Source organism: Parasteatoda tepidariorum, chromosome 5 (genome assembly GCF_043381705.1).
Source record: "Parasteatoda tepidariorum isolate YZ-2023 chromosome 5, CAS_Ptep_4.0, whole genome shotgun sequence".
Lineage (NCBI taxonomy): Eukaryota > Metazoa > Arthropoda > Arachnida > Araneae > Theridiidae > Parasteatoda > Parasteatoda tepidariorum.
Window position 1 is genome coordinate 12,345,015 of NC_092208.1, and position 21,216 is coordinate 12,366,230.

The 21,216-nt window shown below is 27.7% G+C and overlaps 1 protein-coding gene across 1 annotated transcript in view; it reads right to left on the reverse strand.

Annotated features, from left to right (window-relative positions):
- The window catches only part of LOC107436687 (CWF19-like protein 2), a 37,680-nt gene that overhangs the window by 12,812 nt on the left and 3,652 nt on the right, over positions 1-21,216 (reverse strand). Inside the window, exons 2-9 of the mRNA XM_043046086.2 lie at positions 15,953-16,009; positions 14,876-14,965; positions 12,539-12,661; positions 10,782-10,994; positions 7,401-8,079; positions 5,072-5,412; positions 3,028-3,084; positions 2,568-2,633 (exon numbers count right to left, since the gene is read on the reverse strand). Coding sequence (XP_042902020.1) covers positions 2,568-2,633; positions 3,028-3,084; positions 5,072-5,412; positions 7,401-8,079; positions 10,782-10,994; positions 12,539-12,661; positions 14,876-14,965; positions 15,953-16,009 — 1,626 coding nt within the window. The remainder of the gene's footprint in view (positions 1-2,567; positions 2,634-3,027; positions 3,085-5,071; positions 5,413-7,400; positions 8,080-10,781; positions 10,995-12,538; positions 12,662-14,875; positions 14,966-15,952; positions 16,010-21,216) is intronic.

Consider the following 21,216-nt stretch of genomic DNA (forward strand, 5'->3'; position numbering starts at 1 on the left):
GGGAGCAAAATGAAACCTGAAATTGAGAATATCTTGCAAAATGAAGCAGAGTTGCACATGAGAGTGCAATAATCTCACCGAACCCAGCTCAATAGACGCACGTGCAGACTCGCAAGTATTTCATCAAACATGTAAAATGATTGACACTTTCATACACTATGGACAGACGGTATGCTGAAATAGATTGTTCACTGAATTGTGAAGACGTTAAATAGAACAATGTGAAAAGCACGCTTTTGCATAAATTATGGCAAGAATCGACATGATAAAGAAAAGAATCTCATTTTCTGAAAGGGAAAATTAAGCACTGAGGCCAATATAATCATTAACCCATTGCCAGTGTCGCCAGAATCCAGTTCGGACAACTACTAAGTGCAGTATTTGTGATGCCCGAACTGACTTCAGACAGGAGAAAAATTAATGTTTCTATTTTGTGAATCCCGAGCTGAGTTCGTTTCTACTTTAGGATACCTAATTCACTATTTTCCTAATAGATGGCAACAATGGTCCCAGTTTTTCACCGATTATGACTTCAGTTAAGGGAGGGAAATGTGGGTGGGAGTTTGGGGATATACCTTACTGTGAAAGATTTGTAACATTTATGTATTGAAAATCATATTGTTGTGTTTTTATATTATATTATACTAGTTATGTTTATCTTTAAAATTTTGTTTAATTTGCTCTAATTGAATAAGATGTGTGTGTAATCCATTACTTTTTTATGTGTATGTAAAAATTATTAATACTGTAGTTATTGCATTTAAAATTTTATTTTCGTAATAAAAAACCATTTTCTAACTTTTCTAATAATATTATAGCATACAAAATTAAACAGTCAAAAAAATTTTCCATTTTTCTGAAATATATGTCACTGTTAAGGGGTTAATGTGAAAAATTTGCATTTTTGACATTGCTTTTTAAAACATTTATTTGTTGAATTAAACAAATTTGGATTATTTATTGAATTGAACTAAAATTTGAATAAAATATTGATGACTTTTCTAAACATAAATAAATAGTTACATCTGTGATTTGGGAATTGTCCTTTATAGACTTAAGAGACTTAAAAATACTCAAGGAATAACAAATTAAGGAGTTAGCAAAGAAATAAAAAATTTCCCTCTAAAGCAATGAAAATTTGAAAAATGCATTAACCAACTCTTGTCCAATAAATAAGACATGAAATGTTAAAAAAAAAAAAAAAAATATTACTTTCAATTTTGTTAAAAAAATATATATATATGTTTTAGTTTTGAAAGTATTTTTAAAAAAACAGTAAGCAAAACATTTTTAATAGAACAGAAATTAAAGACTTTTTAACTGTATAGGTAATGATACCTTTTAAAATTTTTTACATCTTATTTAATTATTTTAAAAGTGATTAAAAAAAATTATACAGAAATAATCAACTTAATTTTTGCATTTGCTATAGACCAGAATTTCTTAAACTGTGAGTTGTAATCCCAATCAGGATTACGGGACCAGCAACAGGGATCACCAAAAATTATAGCAGCTTTGATATTTCTTTAAATACTAATATTATTGTATTATACATTAAATTTGTTATTTGTTTAAAATTTTTACATTGTTCTACATTTTAAAATTAAAAAGTAAAGTTAATGACTTAAAATAGTACATAATAATAAGAAACTAAATAATACGAAATTGACTGTTTCACTCGCACACATATTGGATTTGCACAATGTTTATGAGGTCCCAGAAAATTTTCAAATATATTATGAGATCCCTCTATCAAAAAGTTTAAGAAATTTTGCGATAATTATAAAATTGCTAACAATACAAAATTTAGAATAACAAAATTTAAAATAAAAAAAAGATTTTAAAAAATAAAATTGTTAATAATGCAGAATTTCTTTAAGATTGCAATAAGAATGAAAAAGTAGAAAAACATGTACAATAAAATAATTAAAAGAATGTGTTTGAAAAAACTTTTAAGGGACAATTTTCAGTGCAGCATTAGTTAATGATTTACGACAAGTTAGTTAAAATTAACAACAGTTAGTTTAACAACAGAATTTCAGAACAAGTCAGAAAATGTAGCATTTGTAAAATTTTTGAATTCCTTCAAATAATATCGCCACATAATAATAAAACAATTGATTTTAATAAGAATGACTCAGATAGCAAAATAGACTTTTGTTAAAATGATAAAAATAACTTTATGAATTAGTCAGTGATTTCTTAATCAATTACATCAAAAAATGTAATATACCAACACCTAACCTCAATCTTGATCAACCCATGGATTTAAAGTTTCAGTTGATTAATTTTTTTGCATTTTCAAATGTTTTCAGTTATGTGGTCATTTTTTAGCATCCTCATAAATATTACAAACAATAAATAAATGATTTTAAGAAATTAGAAAAAGGAGAAAATATTTTTAAAAAAAACATTTGCTAAATTGTTTTAAATTACTAATTTTAAATTATAAAAAAAGAAACATTTACTAAATTCAGTAAATGCTCATCATTTACTAAAAGTAAATGATGATCATTTTTTTAAAAACATCTATGTAAGTAAATAAGGGGGTAAAGTAAATATTCAACCTTTCCTGCTACTTCCATGAACATTTCAAGATTATCATCAGCCGTTGTCAATTTTTCTCTTTCAAACTGTAAACAAGAGACAAAATAAATTATTTAAAAAAATCATAATAAGTAAACTGTAAACAAGAGACAAAATAAATTATTTAAAAAAAAATCATAATATGTTTTTTAAAAAAAAAAGCAACACAACAAAAATCGACCAGTGGCTAAATATTTATATGGTCTCAATTATATTTCAAATAGTATAAGATTTAACATAAGCAATAAACTGTTTTAAGCAAACCACTAAGTAAGGTATTAACTTATTATGACTTAAGTATTAATAAGTTACAGTTTTCAGTTCAATATACCAAATGTTACCCAAAAAAATTTAATTACAGTTTTCCATAACTCTTATATCAATGAGAATTATTTTATACTTAAAACTTCTAAAATAAGTAAAACCATTAAAAAAGTTTACCATTTGTTTTAATGAATATCTGCTTCCATCATCAAAGAACTTCTGTGATTGTTTTTTCTAAGAAAAAAAGGACAAAACAAATCAATTTAAAAAAGTACATAGTCCAGTTCATAAAACTATAAAAATACTGATAACAATGCAATGAAATAAGTAACCCAAGCCTAGAATACAAAAAATAACCTAACTTATAACCATAAATAGATTAACCTTTACCTTAACCTTTTTACCTTTTAATTAAACCTTTACCTTTGATAACTAAATATAACCTATCTTATAACTTAATCCTAATAGATAAACATAAACTAATTTAAAACTTAACTCTAGATAACTTAAATTCAATCAAGATTATATTCTATAACTATACATTCAACTCACTGAGTGCAAATTACAAAAATACTTATTTCTATATTTCTTTGATGTTAAAAAAACAACATGCTTGAAGAGAAATATGTTTAAATATTTTTTGTAAAGATAAGAGATAAAATATAATCTTAGTAATCTTTTGGGATCTTCCAAATATCAAAACTTGGAAAACTTGGATAGTCTGTTGAGAGTTGATACAGAAAAGTTACAGAACAAAAATATTCAATAAACTAAAAAGAAAGCTTGAAGAAAGGAATGATGACTTTTCATATTAAATCTTGACCTCTCCAACCAAGGAAGATACACCTGGTAAACTTATAAGATGTTTTAACTTCTTATATCTAGTATCTTACTTTATGTGATAATGATTACCATGGTGAAAAATCTTAAAAGGGGAAAGATAAACAAATTGCTTTCATTGTTTAGATTGAAGAGTGTCATAATGCTTAACTATGCTTGAAGGAAAAGGCGAAATTTGCCCAACTTAAAAAGCATTAGATGTTTCGAAGCAGTCTGTAACAGCACTTTACTTTGAACAGTTGCTAAAGCAACTTTGCACTTTTGGAACAATTTGGAATATTAGATTTATATTTAGGGTGACCTTTGGAACAATAATTTAATTCTATCCAGAATTGTGATTAGAAATCAAGTTTATATTAAAACAGGAAAAACTAATTTATCAATGTTACAAACTACATTCAAATTACTAATTTCTCACTTATGCAACTAAAAAAATGCAGATATTTTGCAGTTTCTAAAGACAAAAACTGTTGGTATTAAAGCAAGTTGAAGTCAGATTTGGCAAGATCTTTTGTAACATATTTATTTTATGAAGTTGAAACACAGCCGGAATAAATTAATGCAGGAATGGAATGAATTGAAGCAATTTTGCTTAAGACATATCTAAAACTGCAACAAAAAAAACAAGAAAAGAATCTAAAGAAGAAAAAAATTACATGGCTTATACTAGGCACCATTTGTGAGTGGTATCGCCCTGCTTTCCCATTAGCTTCATGCTTCTCAATCCTAATTATGAACCAAATATATTTAAAAATGATAAGAAAACTGTTGTTTCCCCACTGTGTTTTTAATCATGTGTATTTTTAAATTTTGATACTTTTAGTACAATTTTATTATGACACATGAATTTTGAATTTGAGTTATCATTTCATTAATTGCTTAATTTGCGACAATTTCATCATAAATCCATATGGAATTTCAGAGTTGCTAGAATTTATTACACCTCACAATTGTTGTAAAAATAAAATATTGAAATAAATTTCAAGCTAAAGACTATTTCTATTAGATTGAATCACACTAAGATATTAAAATAACCTATTTCTTTTCTCAAAATTTTAATTTAAAACTTTATCGCAATTTTTGAGTTTCATGATCAAGAAATCATATAATTATTTTATTTAATTTTTATACTGTTTAGTGGGTAATAGAAAAAGCTAATAGAAAAATAGAAAGCTAAATATCAAGCTAATAGAAAAAGTCTTTAGCTTCAAGGAAATTAAATTTTATTTAAAGGTTTTTCTTGTTTTGAAATTCATCATAATTTTATAACCTGGTGAAGGCTTTGATTCATATGATTATCAGGTTCAAAATGATAATAAAGAAAACCTTTCTACAGTAAAAATAACAGACTAAAAGCACTAAAACTAACAAGTTAACTTACTGTTTGTTTAGATTGGGACTGAGAAACATCCCTTGAATAATGAATAGGTCGCTCCTGTCCACTGCTGTCCATCTTGGTCAGCATAACACTTTCTCTTTCTCTCTGTGATGAATTCATACTTCCACCAGCTTTTAAAACTTTTCTAGCCTCTTCAAGTTGCTTCTTGAGTTTAGAGGCTAGAGCTGTGTCACCAAACAACTCTGCTTTCGTACATTTAGCTGCCAGCTTGTTCAGATCATCTTCAGACATGACTGTTGGAGGAAGGTCATGTGATTCAGAAGCTTTTTCATTAGAGTGACTCTCCTCTCCTACTTCAAGTGAATTTTGAGGAGACTCACATGCTGAAATTTAAAAAAAAAAAGTTTTATGCAATGAAATTAAAGAAAAAAAACTGTATTCAGAAAGGTCCTGGGTTCGAATCTCGAACAAGGCATGGATGTTCTTTCAGTCTCTGTACTATCTGTCCTTACTGTCCATCAGCCCACTTACTATGGTGCCCCTGAAAGAGTGGCCCACAAATCTACCCTACTAATAATACCATAATGACAAATGTCAATCTGGTAAGCATTGGAAAAAAAAATTTCTAAAACACTGACAGTAAGAAGATTTTAAATAAAAACTGATAAATTAGACACTGAATTTATCCATTTTAAGTTCCTTCCAAGAATAAATTAAAATTGGGAAATGTTGCTACAGACTAGACGCCAGTTATAGCATTTTTAGAAGTGGTTACTAATTCAAAAATTAAAATTTTTAAAACATTAAAAAAAATTTTGATCATAATAAAAGGTATTTTCTTTGAAGCATTTCTCAAAATATGGTAAATATTACAAGGTTCATCTCTAAAATGAAGAAAAAATTTTACGAAACGAGCATGAAACAAAATAATTTTCAGAGTATTATATAATATACATAATAAATACATATTTATTTTTTAAAAAATAATAAAAAGTACATAGAATGCATTTTTAATGAAAAAAAGTAGTGATCTATCATTTAATCACAATCAATTTGTTATATTTAGTTACCCTGTGACTGGTGGCAACAGTTTTTTCCTTTTTTTTTACCCTCTGCTTCCAAGCCTTAATGCATATAGCAATAAATAAGTGTTAAAGAATATTATTCTAAGAACAGTTTTAAAAGCAAGTTAGCAAAACCGATCCTTTCAGAAAGATAAAAAATTATATCAAAATGCATCTGTACCTTTGAATGTAAGAATCTTTCGGAAATTGAATTACATTATTTTGTTCTTTAACTCCAAAAATAAATTTATAAATTTTATTAACTTATAAATTTACATTATAAATTTTAAAAAGAAAAAAAAATGCTTCAGTCAATTAATTAAAAAAAGGCTACACCCTCATTTTGCTCATTGATTCCCATAATTGCTATGCAATAAATTTTATTTTTGATAATTGTGTTGCAAACTAAAAATTATTATTCAGTTAAAATATTATAAGTATTAAAAGCTTTTTTTGTTTTACAATTAAACTTTTTTGAAACATGAAAATTATCAGAAGAGTTTTTATTTACGTAAACTTTTTTATTAAAAGTATTTTTTTATCTGGCCTGAGGAAGCTATACCATGGAAGAAATTTTGGATGGCAAATTCTCATTTGCTATTAAAATTTAAAGCACTGAAAAAATGAGTTCATGTAAATCTAGAGTTGCAAATACAGTACAGAACCTGTTATCCGGAAATCAGAAAACCGGAAAACCAAAAAACTGGAACAAAATTCTATAAATTTTTCCGTCATTTAAAAAAAAAAAAAAAAATTTCCTCATAAGATTATAAGATTTTTCTTTCGTTTTTGAAAGATGTTTACCTTACCATCATTTTGGAAATGATCATTAGTGTATTACTTAATCGTTTTATCTTCTTTTTAAGATTATTTCCAGATATTTGTTTTTTCAGTTGGGTTTAACAATAAAAAAACGGCTTTTTGTAGCGATTCAGAAAATCGAAAAAATCAGTTATCCGGAATAGCGATGGTTCCGGATAATCGGCTCCCTACTGTATTGAAAAAAATGTTCAAAATATCCAATTGCAAACAAATTAAGGCAGGATCACTTATCGTGCAACAATTTGTTTGATATTTTGAGAAAAAAAATTTCAGCATTTGAAACGACATCCTTTGCTTTAGGTTTATCTAAACTCACTTTTCTTTTAACTTTAAATTCCGGTGAAACAGAATTTCCAATAAAATTTTTTACCCTTGGTATAGAATCCAGTTCAAAACCTTAAGCTCATTGGGCCTGAACCCATTTAAAAAAATTAAGATGGCTAAAGAAATAAGTGCTGTTTAGGGTTAACAGAAAGTTTATTTACCCTTTTTCCACTTAGGAACATATTCATCTTGTTTTCTTGAACTTTGTCTCTCATCACTAGGTTTTATTTTTTTCCATGCCGGTATTTCTCTTCTAGTATCACTGGATTTAAACTTTTGCTCTGGGGACTTTTCATATTCAGATTTTGACACTTTATCATGGGATGAATAAGATTTGCTTTCTACACGATTATCTTTTCCACTGTGAAAAGTTGATTTTCGATCCCACACAAAAACATTTTGATCATCCTCTTTAAGATGCTTTTTCCCATCATCCTCAACAGCATCCCTTTCCCTATCATAATCTTTATCATGCTTTTTCCTATCATATTCCTTGGAATGCCTCATTCTATCACTTGCTTTGGTATATCTATTTCTATCATTATCATCATCACTTTCATATTGAAAATCATTATCATATTTTCTATGACGCTTCTGATCGGAACTTTTGAAATGACCTAACCTCTTATCCTTACTGCTGATATGTCTTGGCTTTTGAAACTGGTATGATTTTTCAGGGCTATGACTTGGCGACCTTTTCTCTCTTGGTCTACGAAACTCTACAGATTTAGAGTCTCGTCGGTCACTCCATTTATCCTTATTTGAACTATATTTATTCCTTGAGTTGTCCTTCATTCTACTTTCAGCATCATCAATTAAAGATTTCAATTTGTCTAAGGACTGAAATATAAAAAGAATTAGAAGCATACAATAGAGCACTTTTTAACAACATTATCTTTTAAAAAAAACTAATTGATTATATTCAGGAACATAGTGGCATACCCACCATCTCTTTCGGATTTTAAGGAAGATTTTATTTTTATATTCAATGTGGCAGCAAACTTTTTACAAGTTTCATTCTCATATTAACATATTTGATTTAATATACTTTTAACTATCGCTACATTCAAATAGTTTAAACACGCATAATGAGGAATAGCTAGTTATTTTGTTGCATTTTAAGCGTGGGGAGAGGCATATCGACAATGTCAACATTCATCTATGAAAAGGTATTCCGACATACAATCGAATTAACATGTCTTATATACAAGTGAATTGGAATTGTATTTTTGTAGTGGTAGACACACTACAGTACTCCCGAATCAGAAATATATCTGTGATAGAATTCGAGGAACGGATACCACCAGTCGATTCATTGCTGTTTTGTGAGAAGCCGGGAGAGCTGTATTAAGATCACCGGACTTTTTAAATGCTGATCGTGACTAAGTTTACAGTCGCTCCTGTGTTGCCATTAGCAGCCAAGTGTATACAGGTCGACATTGTGTGTGATCTTGACTGAGTAGCAACGGCACCAGGAGGTGGAGAGGTGGATAATGTCGCAGTCACAAGTAGCAAGTCAACTGTTCAATGGGGAATCCGTTGAAATAGGCGTGTTAAAATGCAAGTGGGCATTTCTGTCAAGATAGGTGTGTTCACATCACGCTCAAAGGTCACAAATGTGGGGAGAGGCATATCGACAATGTCAATATTCATCTATGAAAAGGTATCCCAACATAGAATCGAGTTAAAAAGGTCTTATATACTAGTGAATTGGAATTGTATTTTTTAATGGCAGACACTACATTAAGTGATGGAGATAGGGGAATTAAATAGTTGAAAACAATATCCTTTCACTACCACTAAGAGAATTCTTTTTTTTTTGGAGCAAGTACAAGTTGGTGGATATATAGTGGAGTGGGAATGCAAGTGAATTATGTTTTAGTACCCTCTAATGAAGTAGAACATTGTTCCGGAACTTTAATGAACATATTACAATTTTTACTTTATAATCTGAATGTAATTTGATAAAAAAAATTAATATAATCCTCTCGTCATACTAACTAGTTGAAGGCTCACTTTGCAAACTGTGTATACAATCCACATTTCTATTTTTATACAGCTATTATGATATTTCATTCCTTTATAACTATTTTTTGGAATGGTGATTAAAGGTGGTTAATAAAGAAGAAAACAACATTTTAGTATTAAAATTATTTAAATTGTTTAAAGCAGTTCAAAGAAAAAGTTTCATCAATTAATAATTTGTGAATCTGTAAGCTCCTACTTATTATTGAGTTATAAGAATGAAAAGGAAAAATCAATTTAAAAAAAGCATTTTCACAAATACTAACAATACAACACTAACTTTTGCAAAAAATAAATAAGTGCATGTTGTTTTCAAGCAGCTTAGATTACAATAGGTGTTGCTTCCCCGTCCCAAAAGAAATTCATATTTTATCCAAAACTCTTAGAAATTGTCAAAAAATGTTGAATAATATCAAATCTTTGTAACTTTATTTATTGGGAAATGAAAAATAACAAACGTTACGAACACATATCAGGAAAGAAAAAAAAAGCTTGCAAGGTAAGTGTTGGCAAGGTTTTTGACAGGATAAAATCTACTGTAAATATCAGGGACTTTACAATAATGTTCAAAACATTTTAAAACTATAAAAACATAATATCGACGGTCCATGGCTAGATTTTGTATAACTTACCATTAATTAACAAAAAAAATCGAACAATCAGTAATAAATTATTATAAAAAGATTAACAAATTAAGAACCAATCATTAAATAAATTTAATAAAAAAGCAATTGAATTTTTTAAAAAAGGTATAGTACAGTACTGTCAATCTTTAACTGTCCAAAACAATGTTTAATATAACAAATAACAATATTAAACAGTTACGAAAATGGCAAAAAAGTATAACAGGAAAAATATACATAAAGCATATATCAATTGAACCGTAATTTTTAATTGGGGATCTGGTCTTTAAAAAGTATTTTAAAAAATAAATAGTTGTTTCTGTTAAAACTCTTCAAATTTATAATTATTTGGTATACATATACATAATTTATAAATAGTTGTACAGATGTTATTTGAGCTTATGCAATAAATTTAAGTTTATTAATATTATCTAAAAATTGCAATGAATTTAAGTGAACAGTGCTTATACTTGAAGTTATAAGAGTTGTAACTCATTTTCAGAATTATGTGCGTTGATTTTGGGCACTTTAATACTAAATACACTTTTGGACAGTTTAATACAGTCCAAGTCTTGTCTTAAACCAGTTTTAGTATTCATGTTGCAACCTGTTGTGCTTAAGTGGATTGTGATGATTAAGAATCCACAATTTCATGACCAATGGCATAATGGTAACCATGTGGTTAGCATTGCACACTTATTGCCTCTACTTCCCACAAAAACTAGTACCCATGGATCTGAAATTAAATGGGCTTTAAGCTGAGACAAAATCCCAGAACTTTAATAGCCAGATTCGGTTATCTAGTTTTGATTCTGACAAATGATATAACAAAGGGTGAATGAAATAAATTTGTAATTTTAGTGCTCATAAATAAATGAAACCAATTTTACTTACACCCCAACGTTCAACAGCAATTTCCTCCATCGATCTACCTTCTTGTTGTGATTGCTCTTGAATTCTATAGTATGCTTTCTTCAAATAACTATAACCACCATCACCAACAGAAGTAGAAGGTAAAGCCAAGTTCTGGACAGAGGAGCTATCATCTGGCAGTCCACTCCCATTCTTTCTCAAATAAGGGTTCAACTCACGCTCATTCTGTATTGCCTTTAAAAAAAATATATCAGCCACTTTGAATTAATCAATAATATAAGAGATCTATAGTAAGATAAAAACATAAAGTATCTGCGCACACAATCCAAAAGTATTTGCAAGCTCATAATATTTTTTGATAATAGAATAATTTTGTTAATATACGAAAATAGTTAACTATTTAAAGTTTTTATTTATTCTTGACAAAAAAACATATATATATACATGCATATAAATTGTAAGAACATAAGAGAACTGCAGTCATATAAAATTATTATCATATCAAGTAATATTAGTAATTTAGCTCCAAACAAAATACCATTAAAAGATTTCCTACAGTAAGTCACCGCAATAATTTATTATCGTTGTAAAGCGATAGTCGCGTCAAGTTGAATTGTAAAAAACTAGCCGTTTGTATGCTCGACCACTAACTGTGGGATTGAAAATCTTTGGGCTATAGTGGCATTTATATCTTTTCTCTCTGGGAGCAGCGTGCATACAATTAAACACTGACTTTCTTCTACTTTGCCTAAACCATGATTACATCGTCTGCCTTGTAATTTCTCCCCCCCCCCACAGCAAACTTCTTTTTCTTCGCCTGCATGGATACCTTTTTTATACTATAGTAAATATTAAAAAAAGTATCTACAAAATTGGAGAATCACCACCAATGTTGTGCCCATGTGCATCTATATTATCTAACGATGAAAAGATCTATTTAGAGCACAGATTGCAAAGGCAACAACTCTTAACCATCTGGTGCCATCCAGAATGCCATTCGGTGACATTTATGTCAGTCTATCTCCAGCCACTGAACTGTTAGGTTGTCATGTCTCTAAGAATAGTAAATGTTTTATTTTATTCTTAAAAAATAACTTTTTATTCCTTTTAAGATGTTATGTTTGCATTTCTCTGTGAGTGTTTATAGGTACTCTATTCTATGTGCATTCAATAAATTAAATAAGAGCTAGTTATAGCCTTCATTTACAGCTTGAGCAGTTAAAATAATACATTATCTTAAAAAATATATTATCATAAACACAGTTCTAAATTAACATTTTAGAAAAAGCATATATCTGAAACAATTAAGCGAAGATTTAAAAAATTACACTTAATTTATGAAGTCCCATAATTTGCAAATTGATCAAAAAATGTATATTTAATATCAATATTTAACATTGAATCAGTGATGAAAGTACATAGCATATATTTTTATAATCAATCTATTAAGTCAATTTTAATTTATAATTACTATAATTTCTTTTTTTTAATTTCCTTTTTTAGAACTTCAATTAGTAAGGTAACAGTGTGACAGAAAAATAAAATAAAACTGCATTGAAGCACATCAGCTAAATATTCAATAAGAAGAAATAACAAATACCAATAAACTAAATTTTTAATTTTAAAAAAGGTTGTAGCAATTAAAAAAAAACTTGTTTAAAAAAAACTGACGGTTCATAAAAACTCAGTGTTATGCAAACTAAAAAAAAATAATAAATTAATAATTTTAAAAATCTGTTAAGAGATTTCAACTACTTAAAAAATATTAAGAACATTACATCATTTTTTTCTCTTTCTTTAGCTAAGGCATCCAGTTTCCTTTGGCGAGAGCTCCTTCCGTGTTTCATTTCTTCTTTGCTCAAAGTGGCAACAAACATTTCCTCATTCATCCAATCATCTCTCTAAATCAGTAAAAGAAAATAGCAAGCTAAAATTTTATTATATCTACAGCAGATACCATCCAGACCAAAAACGATTTCTGCTAAGAAAAGACCTTAATGAAATTTACTTAAAGCCTCCTCTACTTAAGAGGTAGAACAAAATATTTGAAATATCTAATACTATAAACTGTTTTAATTAAGCTATGTTATTAATGTGATGGTTAAATAAATACATAATAATAAATTATTTTAAAATCATAATGCTTTTTATTTGTAGCAATGGCCTTGGTACATGAACTTAGTTACTTCTAACTTGAGATATTCAAAAACATATTTATCATGTTGAAAAATAAAAAGCAACAGCCAATTGTGGGCCAGCTTAATATTATGATGTACAGCACAATAAGGCAATGTGGTCAGCAATATGCACCTACAAGCAAAAAGTAATAAACTATGGAGAAGTGTCAGTGCTTTTTAAAATAAACTAATGTTAATGTCAAGTTAATAGAGAGTCCACTAATAAAAGATTGTATAAAATGGTTAATTTATAGAAGACTGTTGGGGATTTTGAAAATTTTATATAACGAGAGGTGTCCACCAATGAAGAAGTGTCTATAAGCTATTATTTCGCTGTACCTCAATAAAATTCAAAATTATTACCTTTATCAAATAGAACTGTTTTTAAAAAAAATATTAAATACAAAATCTGCTGATAAAATAAAAAATTTTATTATTTTTAAACTAAAGTTATTAAGTAAAAAACTAAATCACTAAGCTGCAACACCTAAAAATCTTGAATACATGGAAAAGTATCAATGAAAAAATTCTTGAGTATTACCCACATACAGTCTATACTCAATAGTACAACCTCTAATAACAGTGAGGTCACTTTCAAAGGATAACTTTCCCTGAAACCTATACACTAAGTCTCATTTTCTAATCCACAGATGCAATGTTTAGCACCCATTAGAACATTTGCAAGGCACTCTTCTTTCCAATAAAACAACCAAAATTAAGTTTAATTTCTTTCTTTTTTTTAATGAAAATTACTTCAAAAACCAGTGTCAAACATTATTGCATTTTCAAAACAAAATTCTTTCCTAGACTATAGGATTTAGCAAAAGTTTCAAGGAAGTTAATTAAATCCCTATGTCTTTTCATATTACATATTAAATGAGAAACATATTGAAAGAAGGAAGTCCTTCTCTACCTCTTAGTAATAGATTTTTTTCTTAGGTGTTCAAGTCTAGTATTTTTTAGTAATCAGGGTGCACAGCCAGAGTTTTCAACAAAAAATAAGTACCTTTTAAGTACTTTTTAAGCACTCAAAAATATTTTTAATCACTTTCCAAAAAAAAAAATCATAATTAGGATCTGTGCAGTAATAAAAAAAAAATTTCTATCGTTTAAAATTCGTAATTTATAAACATAAAATCAATAAAATTTAAAAACATTTTCAGAAACTTTACTATCATGATCAAATAAACAGTTTCTGATAAATATTGCAGAGAAAATTGTGAAAATCATGCATTTTTTATAATTTAGAACTACAATCAACAATGCAAAGAAAAAAATTTCTTCTTAAAAGATAAAAAATTAAGCACTTTTTACAAACTCCTTTAAAAAAAAACTTTTAGGGCTTTTAAAAAGCGTAAATAAAAAAATAAACACCTTTAAGCACTTTTCAAAAATGCTATGCACCCTGGTAATGAATATATTTTTATGGTAGTTTTACGCAATGACACTGCACTATAACATTGGTAAGTTGGTATGCATTTAGGTTACATAAAGCAACAACTGTATTTACAATTAAAAACAGAAACAAAGAAATTAACGGATAACTTTGAAAATTAAAATTATTACATATATAGTTACCTTTAAGTAATTGAAACATAAGCACTTGCTTTTTGCTATACAATGTTGCAAGTTTAATTTTTTATGATAAAAGCAATAGAATTAAAAAAAATTGATTTAAATTTCGAACTTTTTTTTAGTCAAACTAAAAAATTATGCAACGTTAATAAATATATTATAAAAATAATGTGATATAAGATACAATTTCTATTATAACAATTTAATACACATATAGTTACAAAGAAAGCGACTTTCAATAGCAACAACCGTCAGAAAAATATAAAAGTCATAGTATACTAATTTTTGAACAAAATAAAATTAAGTAATAATTTTCAAGAAACTTGATAACAAATACTAAATATTTCAAGGGGGAAAACATACTTTACATTCTATTTTTGAAGATTCAGATTCTTTTGAATTAATATCAGTTTTAGCAGATGATGCTTCTACCCATTCCATTTCATCGCTTTCCTAAAATAATTTATAATGTAAATATCAAGCGTATTAGTAATTTCAAAGGAAATTCCCCTTAATGAGTTAGTTAACACTAACCATACCATAACGGATCAAAAGACCCGTTTTTGTATGTTGTTTTGTATTGTATTGAAAAGTGTTGGTATGTTCAGTGTTAATAGATAGATTGTGTATAGCATGTGTCGCATTTCAACCCTAACACTAACCTAACTGAGAAGTTCTTGCAGCTTTAATAGTATTAAAGTACATCGTCTGCCTTGTAATTTCTCNATTTTTATAACCTTTCTTAAAGAATAAATTAAATTAGATGACTTTTAAACAAACTAATACAAAATTTTAAAAAAAAATTATGCACTTCTATTCTACGTTTTAGGGCGTTTTTTAAAGATATTTTACCAAAGAATGTAAAAAAAAAAAAAAAAACATTTTAAGTGCCTCAAACTTGATGCAAAGCTATAAAAGCTTGAAATTAATTGCATTACCATCTTGCTGTAAAAAATTATCTGAGCTTCAGAAACAACAAACAAATTTAATATTTAAAATATTTAAAAACTTTTTTAAAAATTCCAATTTTTATTAAAAATGTGATCACAAACTTTTTTTCTTCTACAAGAGAATAAATTTTCTTTATATTAACATTTTCACATTAAGCTAAAAGAAAGCTTTCTAAAGATAGTCAAAAGCTAATTTAACACTCATGAATAACTATCAGGAATTTATGGCATACGTAAAAATGACATTAATTACCAAAAACTGCTATTTCATGTGACAACAGAGACTTCAATGAAATAAAAAATAGCCTAATTTAAAAATGTTAATATTACTTTAAGAGAGAAGAATATAGAGGAATTAGTTATAATTCTTATAAGAAACCAAAAGGGATAAAATCAGTTATAAATTTTAAAATGCTTAGAAAGAAAAATAACATAAAATAATTTATGAAAATTGGAACATTCCACAGGGTAAGCATAAAAGGAAACTTACTGATTCACTAGAATTAGACCTGTTTTCATGCTTTTTCTTCTTATGATGTTTCTTTTTCTGTAGTAATAAAGAAAAAAAACTTTTAAAACAAATGTACAAAGCGTAAACATGTATCATTCGAACCTTAAAGTCAGAATATATCAGGGGTATAGAGGTTTTTTTGAGAGGTTCCTATTTTGTGAAAATTAAAAATTCTATTCAAAAATCAACACAAAAATATGGTAAAGTCAGAAAATATTTTCAAAAATTTTCACTATAAATAAAAATCATTTATGACTGGTAAATTTCGATGAATTTTTTTCCCATATATTCAAAAACAATTTTGCTGTTGTAAAATTTGAGGCTTAAAATTGCATCAAAATTTAAAAATCCATAAAAATTATTGTCTATAGTTAAATTTCAACTTGAATTTAATAAAAAAATGCATTTAACAGTACTAGCATTAAAAGTTATTTTCATAATGAGAACATTATTGACTGGACCTACAGAAAAAATTATCACAGAGAAAATAAAATGTTTCATAAAAAATAAATGACTATTAGAATATATTTAGATTAATATTTAAGATAATAGTTAGAGCTTTGACTTCCAGTAAAGTTTACAGAGGGAAAGCCTTGTCATTTCATTTCAAAAAACTGTCTGCGAACACAAAATTTCAATTGAAACATTTTCTGCACAAGCAATTTATTTACTCTTGTAACTAGTTTCAACCCTTTTGCCACCTAATTTAGACAAAAAAGTTTTGAAAATAATGGATGTTTTTTAAAGTATTATAGACTTTTTTTAAAACTCTATATTGTTATTAAACATGCCAGTATGTATTTCATTAAATTTGGCAATTTTTTGAAGATATGAAACTAGTTATTAGCAAATGTTCTGTTGTTGTATCTGAATTTTCTAAAAAGGGCAGGGTTGAATAAAACAGTTCTTTTTTTAAAATAATGATACATATTAACAAAAAATTTCCGCCATGGTGACAAATTTTCTGTGAATAACGTTCACATGTTGTTCGATATATTATGCATATTTGCAACTAGATTTATAAAAATTACTTTATAAGTAATTTAATAAAATTAACATAATATAACGATATTTAAATTTTTATAAACTAAATTAAAAAATAAAAACAAACTCAGCCTTTTAAATATATCGAAATTGTATTATTATTTAATAAAAAATACATTCAAGTACATTTGAAACTTCAAATTAAAATAAATCAGAGATAAACAAAAATAAAGTTTCAGTAGAGATAATAAACACAGAGTCAACAAAAATTTCTCAAAAAATAAAGAACAAACCCTAGTGAAAATGGAAAGAGAAACAGTATATTAAGAAATAATATAATGTTTGATTAATAACGAAATCACAAACTTAGCTTTCCACTCTTTTTTTTTTTCCTTTCAACTTTACTTCAATTCTATAGAAAGCTTCTCTTCACAAATGCATGCAAAATACAGGAAAGAAAAATTATCCCTTCTGATAAAAAGAAAACCCGAATTAGCAAAACATCACTCTAGATTTGATAGGTCACTTGCCCACCAGAATGATCCACCTGATTATCATTTCAAACTGGCATTAGTCAAATCCAAGTGGTCTTTATAAGACCAATCAATTCACTAAATTTTTTTAAATAAATTTAAGCCACTATTCTGCTTCTTGGGACTATGAAACAAATATTACAGTTAGCATTGATATTAGTTATTATTATTAAGTACTATTACTTATATTAATACTCAATATATAAAAGTACCTATTAACACCCCTAAGGAAAAAAATTTTTAGGATTTCTGCGACAAACCACTCTAGCACTAATATTTTTCTGCAAGAAACTAATAATAATAATTAATGCACATGCTATTAATCAAATTTTTAAATTTAAAGTAACAGAAACGCAGTATTTACAAAAAAAGCCTATTTGGATGTAATAAAATTGCATGTATTTTTTTAAATGATTATGTAATATTTTTTTATTCTAATATAATGGGCGATATTCTTATATTTTATAAGAGGAAAACACAGTAATTATTTCTTTTTTCGCATTTTGTTAACCATCATCACATAAAAAAAAGAATTAAAAATCGTAGAATCCATAAAAGAAAAGAAAAGCAATTTTTTGTTTCCAAATAAGAATTAAAAAAATCACGAGTATTTCTTCCCTTCTGATGCGTGAAAAAGATATCGATTGAATATAATTGTGGAGGAAAAAAATCCTTCAAACATTTCTGCAGAAAAGAAATTTTTTGATTCAATATTTTTTATTTTTCATTCTTCTCAAATAAGAATCGAAAAATTTTGAACATTTCTTTCCCCTCCGATGCGCGAAAAAGGCATCTTTTAAATATAATTTTGGAGAAAAAAAATTTCGAACATTTTTGCAGAAAAGAAAACCACAATTTTACTTTCTGAAGGAAAATTCTTTCTGAATGAACTCTGTAACATTCTGCGACAATGTCGCCGTGTCGCTGCGATTCTGCCACGGGGATTACCACAATGACACTTTCTGCAATTAATTAAGAATCACTAGCATATAATAGTTTGGAGATTTTATAGTGCCCACAGAAACAGAATAGAACTAATTTTGAATTTTAATTAAACCTTAATATATTGTTTCCAACATTTTATAAGTCACTTCAAAAAGAAATTTTATTACTTTGCAGTGCTTTATGAAACATTGGTAATATATAGTTATTATTCTAAATTTGATTTTTTTTCCATGATAGGGCCCATAAAATATTGGTACTTTTCAGTAAGACGGTTGCAAGCTAAAAAAAGTTGCCAAAAATGTAGGGGTCATTCCACGTCAAATCATACAGGATTTTTCAAAAATGGCACCCACCGTCTCAGATTTTGATGAAAATTTGTACCATTATAGAATTTTTGATGCTGATTTCAAAAATATCAATTATATTTGAATCGGTTAAGGGGTTTAAAAGTTATAAGCATTTATATTCTTGCCAAAATGGCACATTAGCCGCCATTTTGATTCACACATCAAAGGCTATTATTGACTATAACTCACCTTATATTTGTCATAGAATAACAATTTTTTTTTTATTTTGTTCAGAATTAAGTAATCTGTCATTTAAACATTTTTAATTACAAATAATTATCTTACTTGTTAAGTAAATGTGTCTGTTTTGCAGTTTTTTGATCAGCGGAGTTGAGTAACTTCAGGAGATTATATCTGGCAACTCGCCCCCTTCAATTTCAATAATATTTTAGACAAAGATAGTTGAAAGTGCATACTAACATCTGATATAAAAATTTTGATGGGCCATTCACACACTTTTTTAAAAAAAATATTTTTCTTATGAATTACTATGCATTAAAAGTTCTGGTAGTTTGATGATTTATAGTCCTTAATTGTAAATGGAATACAATAAAATAATATAAAAAGAATGTGAATGGTAGAAAAATATATAAAATAAAGTAATTATTTATTAAATAAATTTTTTTTTCCTTTTTTTGAACCCTCCCCCCCCTCAAAAAAGAAAAGAAAAAAGAAGATAGGAAAAAATTTGAAAATTTCACCTTTCTTACAAAGAAATTTATTCAGAATCATATAGCTGTAGTAAATGAGAAGGATCAGAGTCTAAAAAAAATATAAATAAAAGTTTTTCTGAAAGAGTAGTGGGCAATATCAAATAATAAAGAGGCATTAAATTGTTTTTAAATTGACCTAAATTTGATCTTTATGGAAGGAGAAAATCAGAATTTATGATGTTGAATAATATCAGAGAGAAAGTCATTGTACCCCTTATTTTAATTCAAACATTTTGTTTGATTCTAAAATGTAATTCAAGACCAAATTCTGAATATTTATAGTTAATTTTATCCTTTTATTTGTCACAACCAGGGTTGGCAAGGTTTAGAACAGAATGGATTAATTCACGGTTTAAACCATCCTGTCCAAAACCCCTTTGTCCAAAACCCTTTTACTCANTATATCACCAACTGTCTGATAATTTGTATGCTCTTATTTCATCACTAACATCTGCAAGCCTTTTTTATTCTGTGAGACTTTTATTATAATATACATTCAATTTTTTTTTATAAAAAAACAACAACTTCTGAATAGAAAAAAAAAAATACTGAAAACTATTGTCACACTTTACCCCTACATCCCAAAAAAGAAATTTGACTAATCAGAATGTATCTTCTGCCAGAACATCAGAACATTTCCATTTGTTCCAATCAGAATTGAGTGTATGTAAAATTTATTTTCTTTCAAGAATTAGAATTGTATTTCCATTCATTTAGAACAGAATAGAAATAAAATAGAACAGAAACTTTTAAGTATAAGTTTTCTAAAATTTTAAATGTTATCAATTTGGTATTCAAAAAGAGTTTTATTATGGAAACCCAAGTATTGTGCAGTATTGGATTAACTTTGAAAGATTTTAAGTGTAGTTTAAACTCACAGAAGATTTTAGAACTTTCTTCTGAGAATACAGAACTTATTTCATTTAGAAGCCACTTAGATTTTAATGAAAGTTCAACTATATGCCTCAAACATAAGGAGTATCTCTTGTATAAGTATGAAATATATCAAAAAAAATGTTGTGACTTATTTAATTCGCATCCCAATGAAACCAGGAAAGTCTCCCTTCGTCTCATAAGTGTAGATCAGGCCAAAACATATCGAGCTAAATTGGGAATGTCAGCAATTCCTGGCCAGAAATTGTGTTCTTCTTGCAGAAAAAAGGGTGCAGAGCTACTCTTGGATGCTGAAAAAGAAACAACCGAATTAAACCTCCACCCTAGCTGTTCGATAAAAGATACAGAATTTTCAGCAGTCGTAGTTGACAAAGAAGAAGAACGTGAAAGTTTGAATGAGAGCTTAACAGCAGTAGGAGTTTCTCCATTGAAATTACACTCAGTTTCTGTTCACCGGAAAGTTTCAGCTGGTAAGCGGAAATTAAGTCAAGCTAAAGTTGCTCTGAGAAAAAAAGTTGCTAATACTCTAAGTGTAGAAGAGAAAATCCTCGACAGTAGCAACTCTGATGATGAAGATGAGATATTTAAAAAGAAGGCTGCAGAATTTGATAGATTGATGGAGTTGATAAAAGAGAAAATTTCCCTTGTTTCACATAGAGAAAAAATTCAAATGTTGACTCTTGTTCCATTGTCATGGCCAAGAAAGAGAGTTGCAGAATTTTTTAACGTCACAGAATATCAAGTACAACAATCCAGAAAACTTTTGAAAGAGAAAGGACTACTATCGATTCCAAGCATAAGAACAGGAAAGAAGCTGCCTCAGGGGA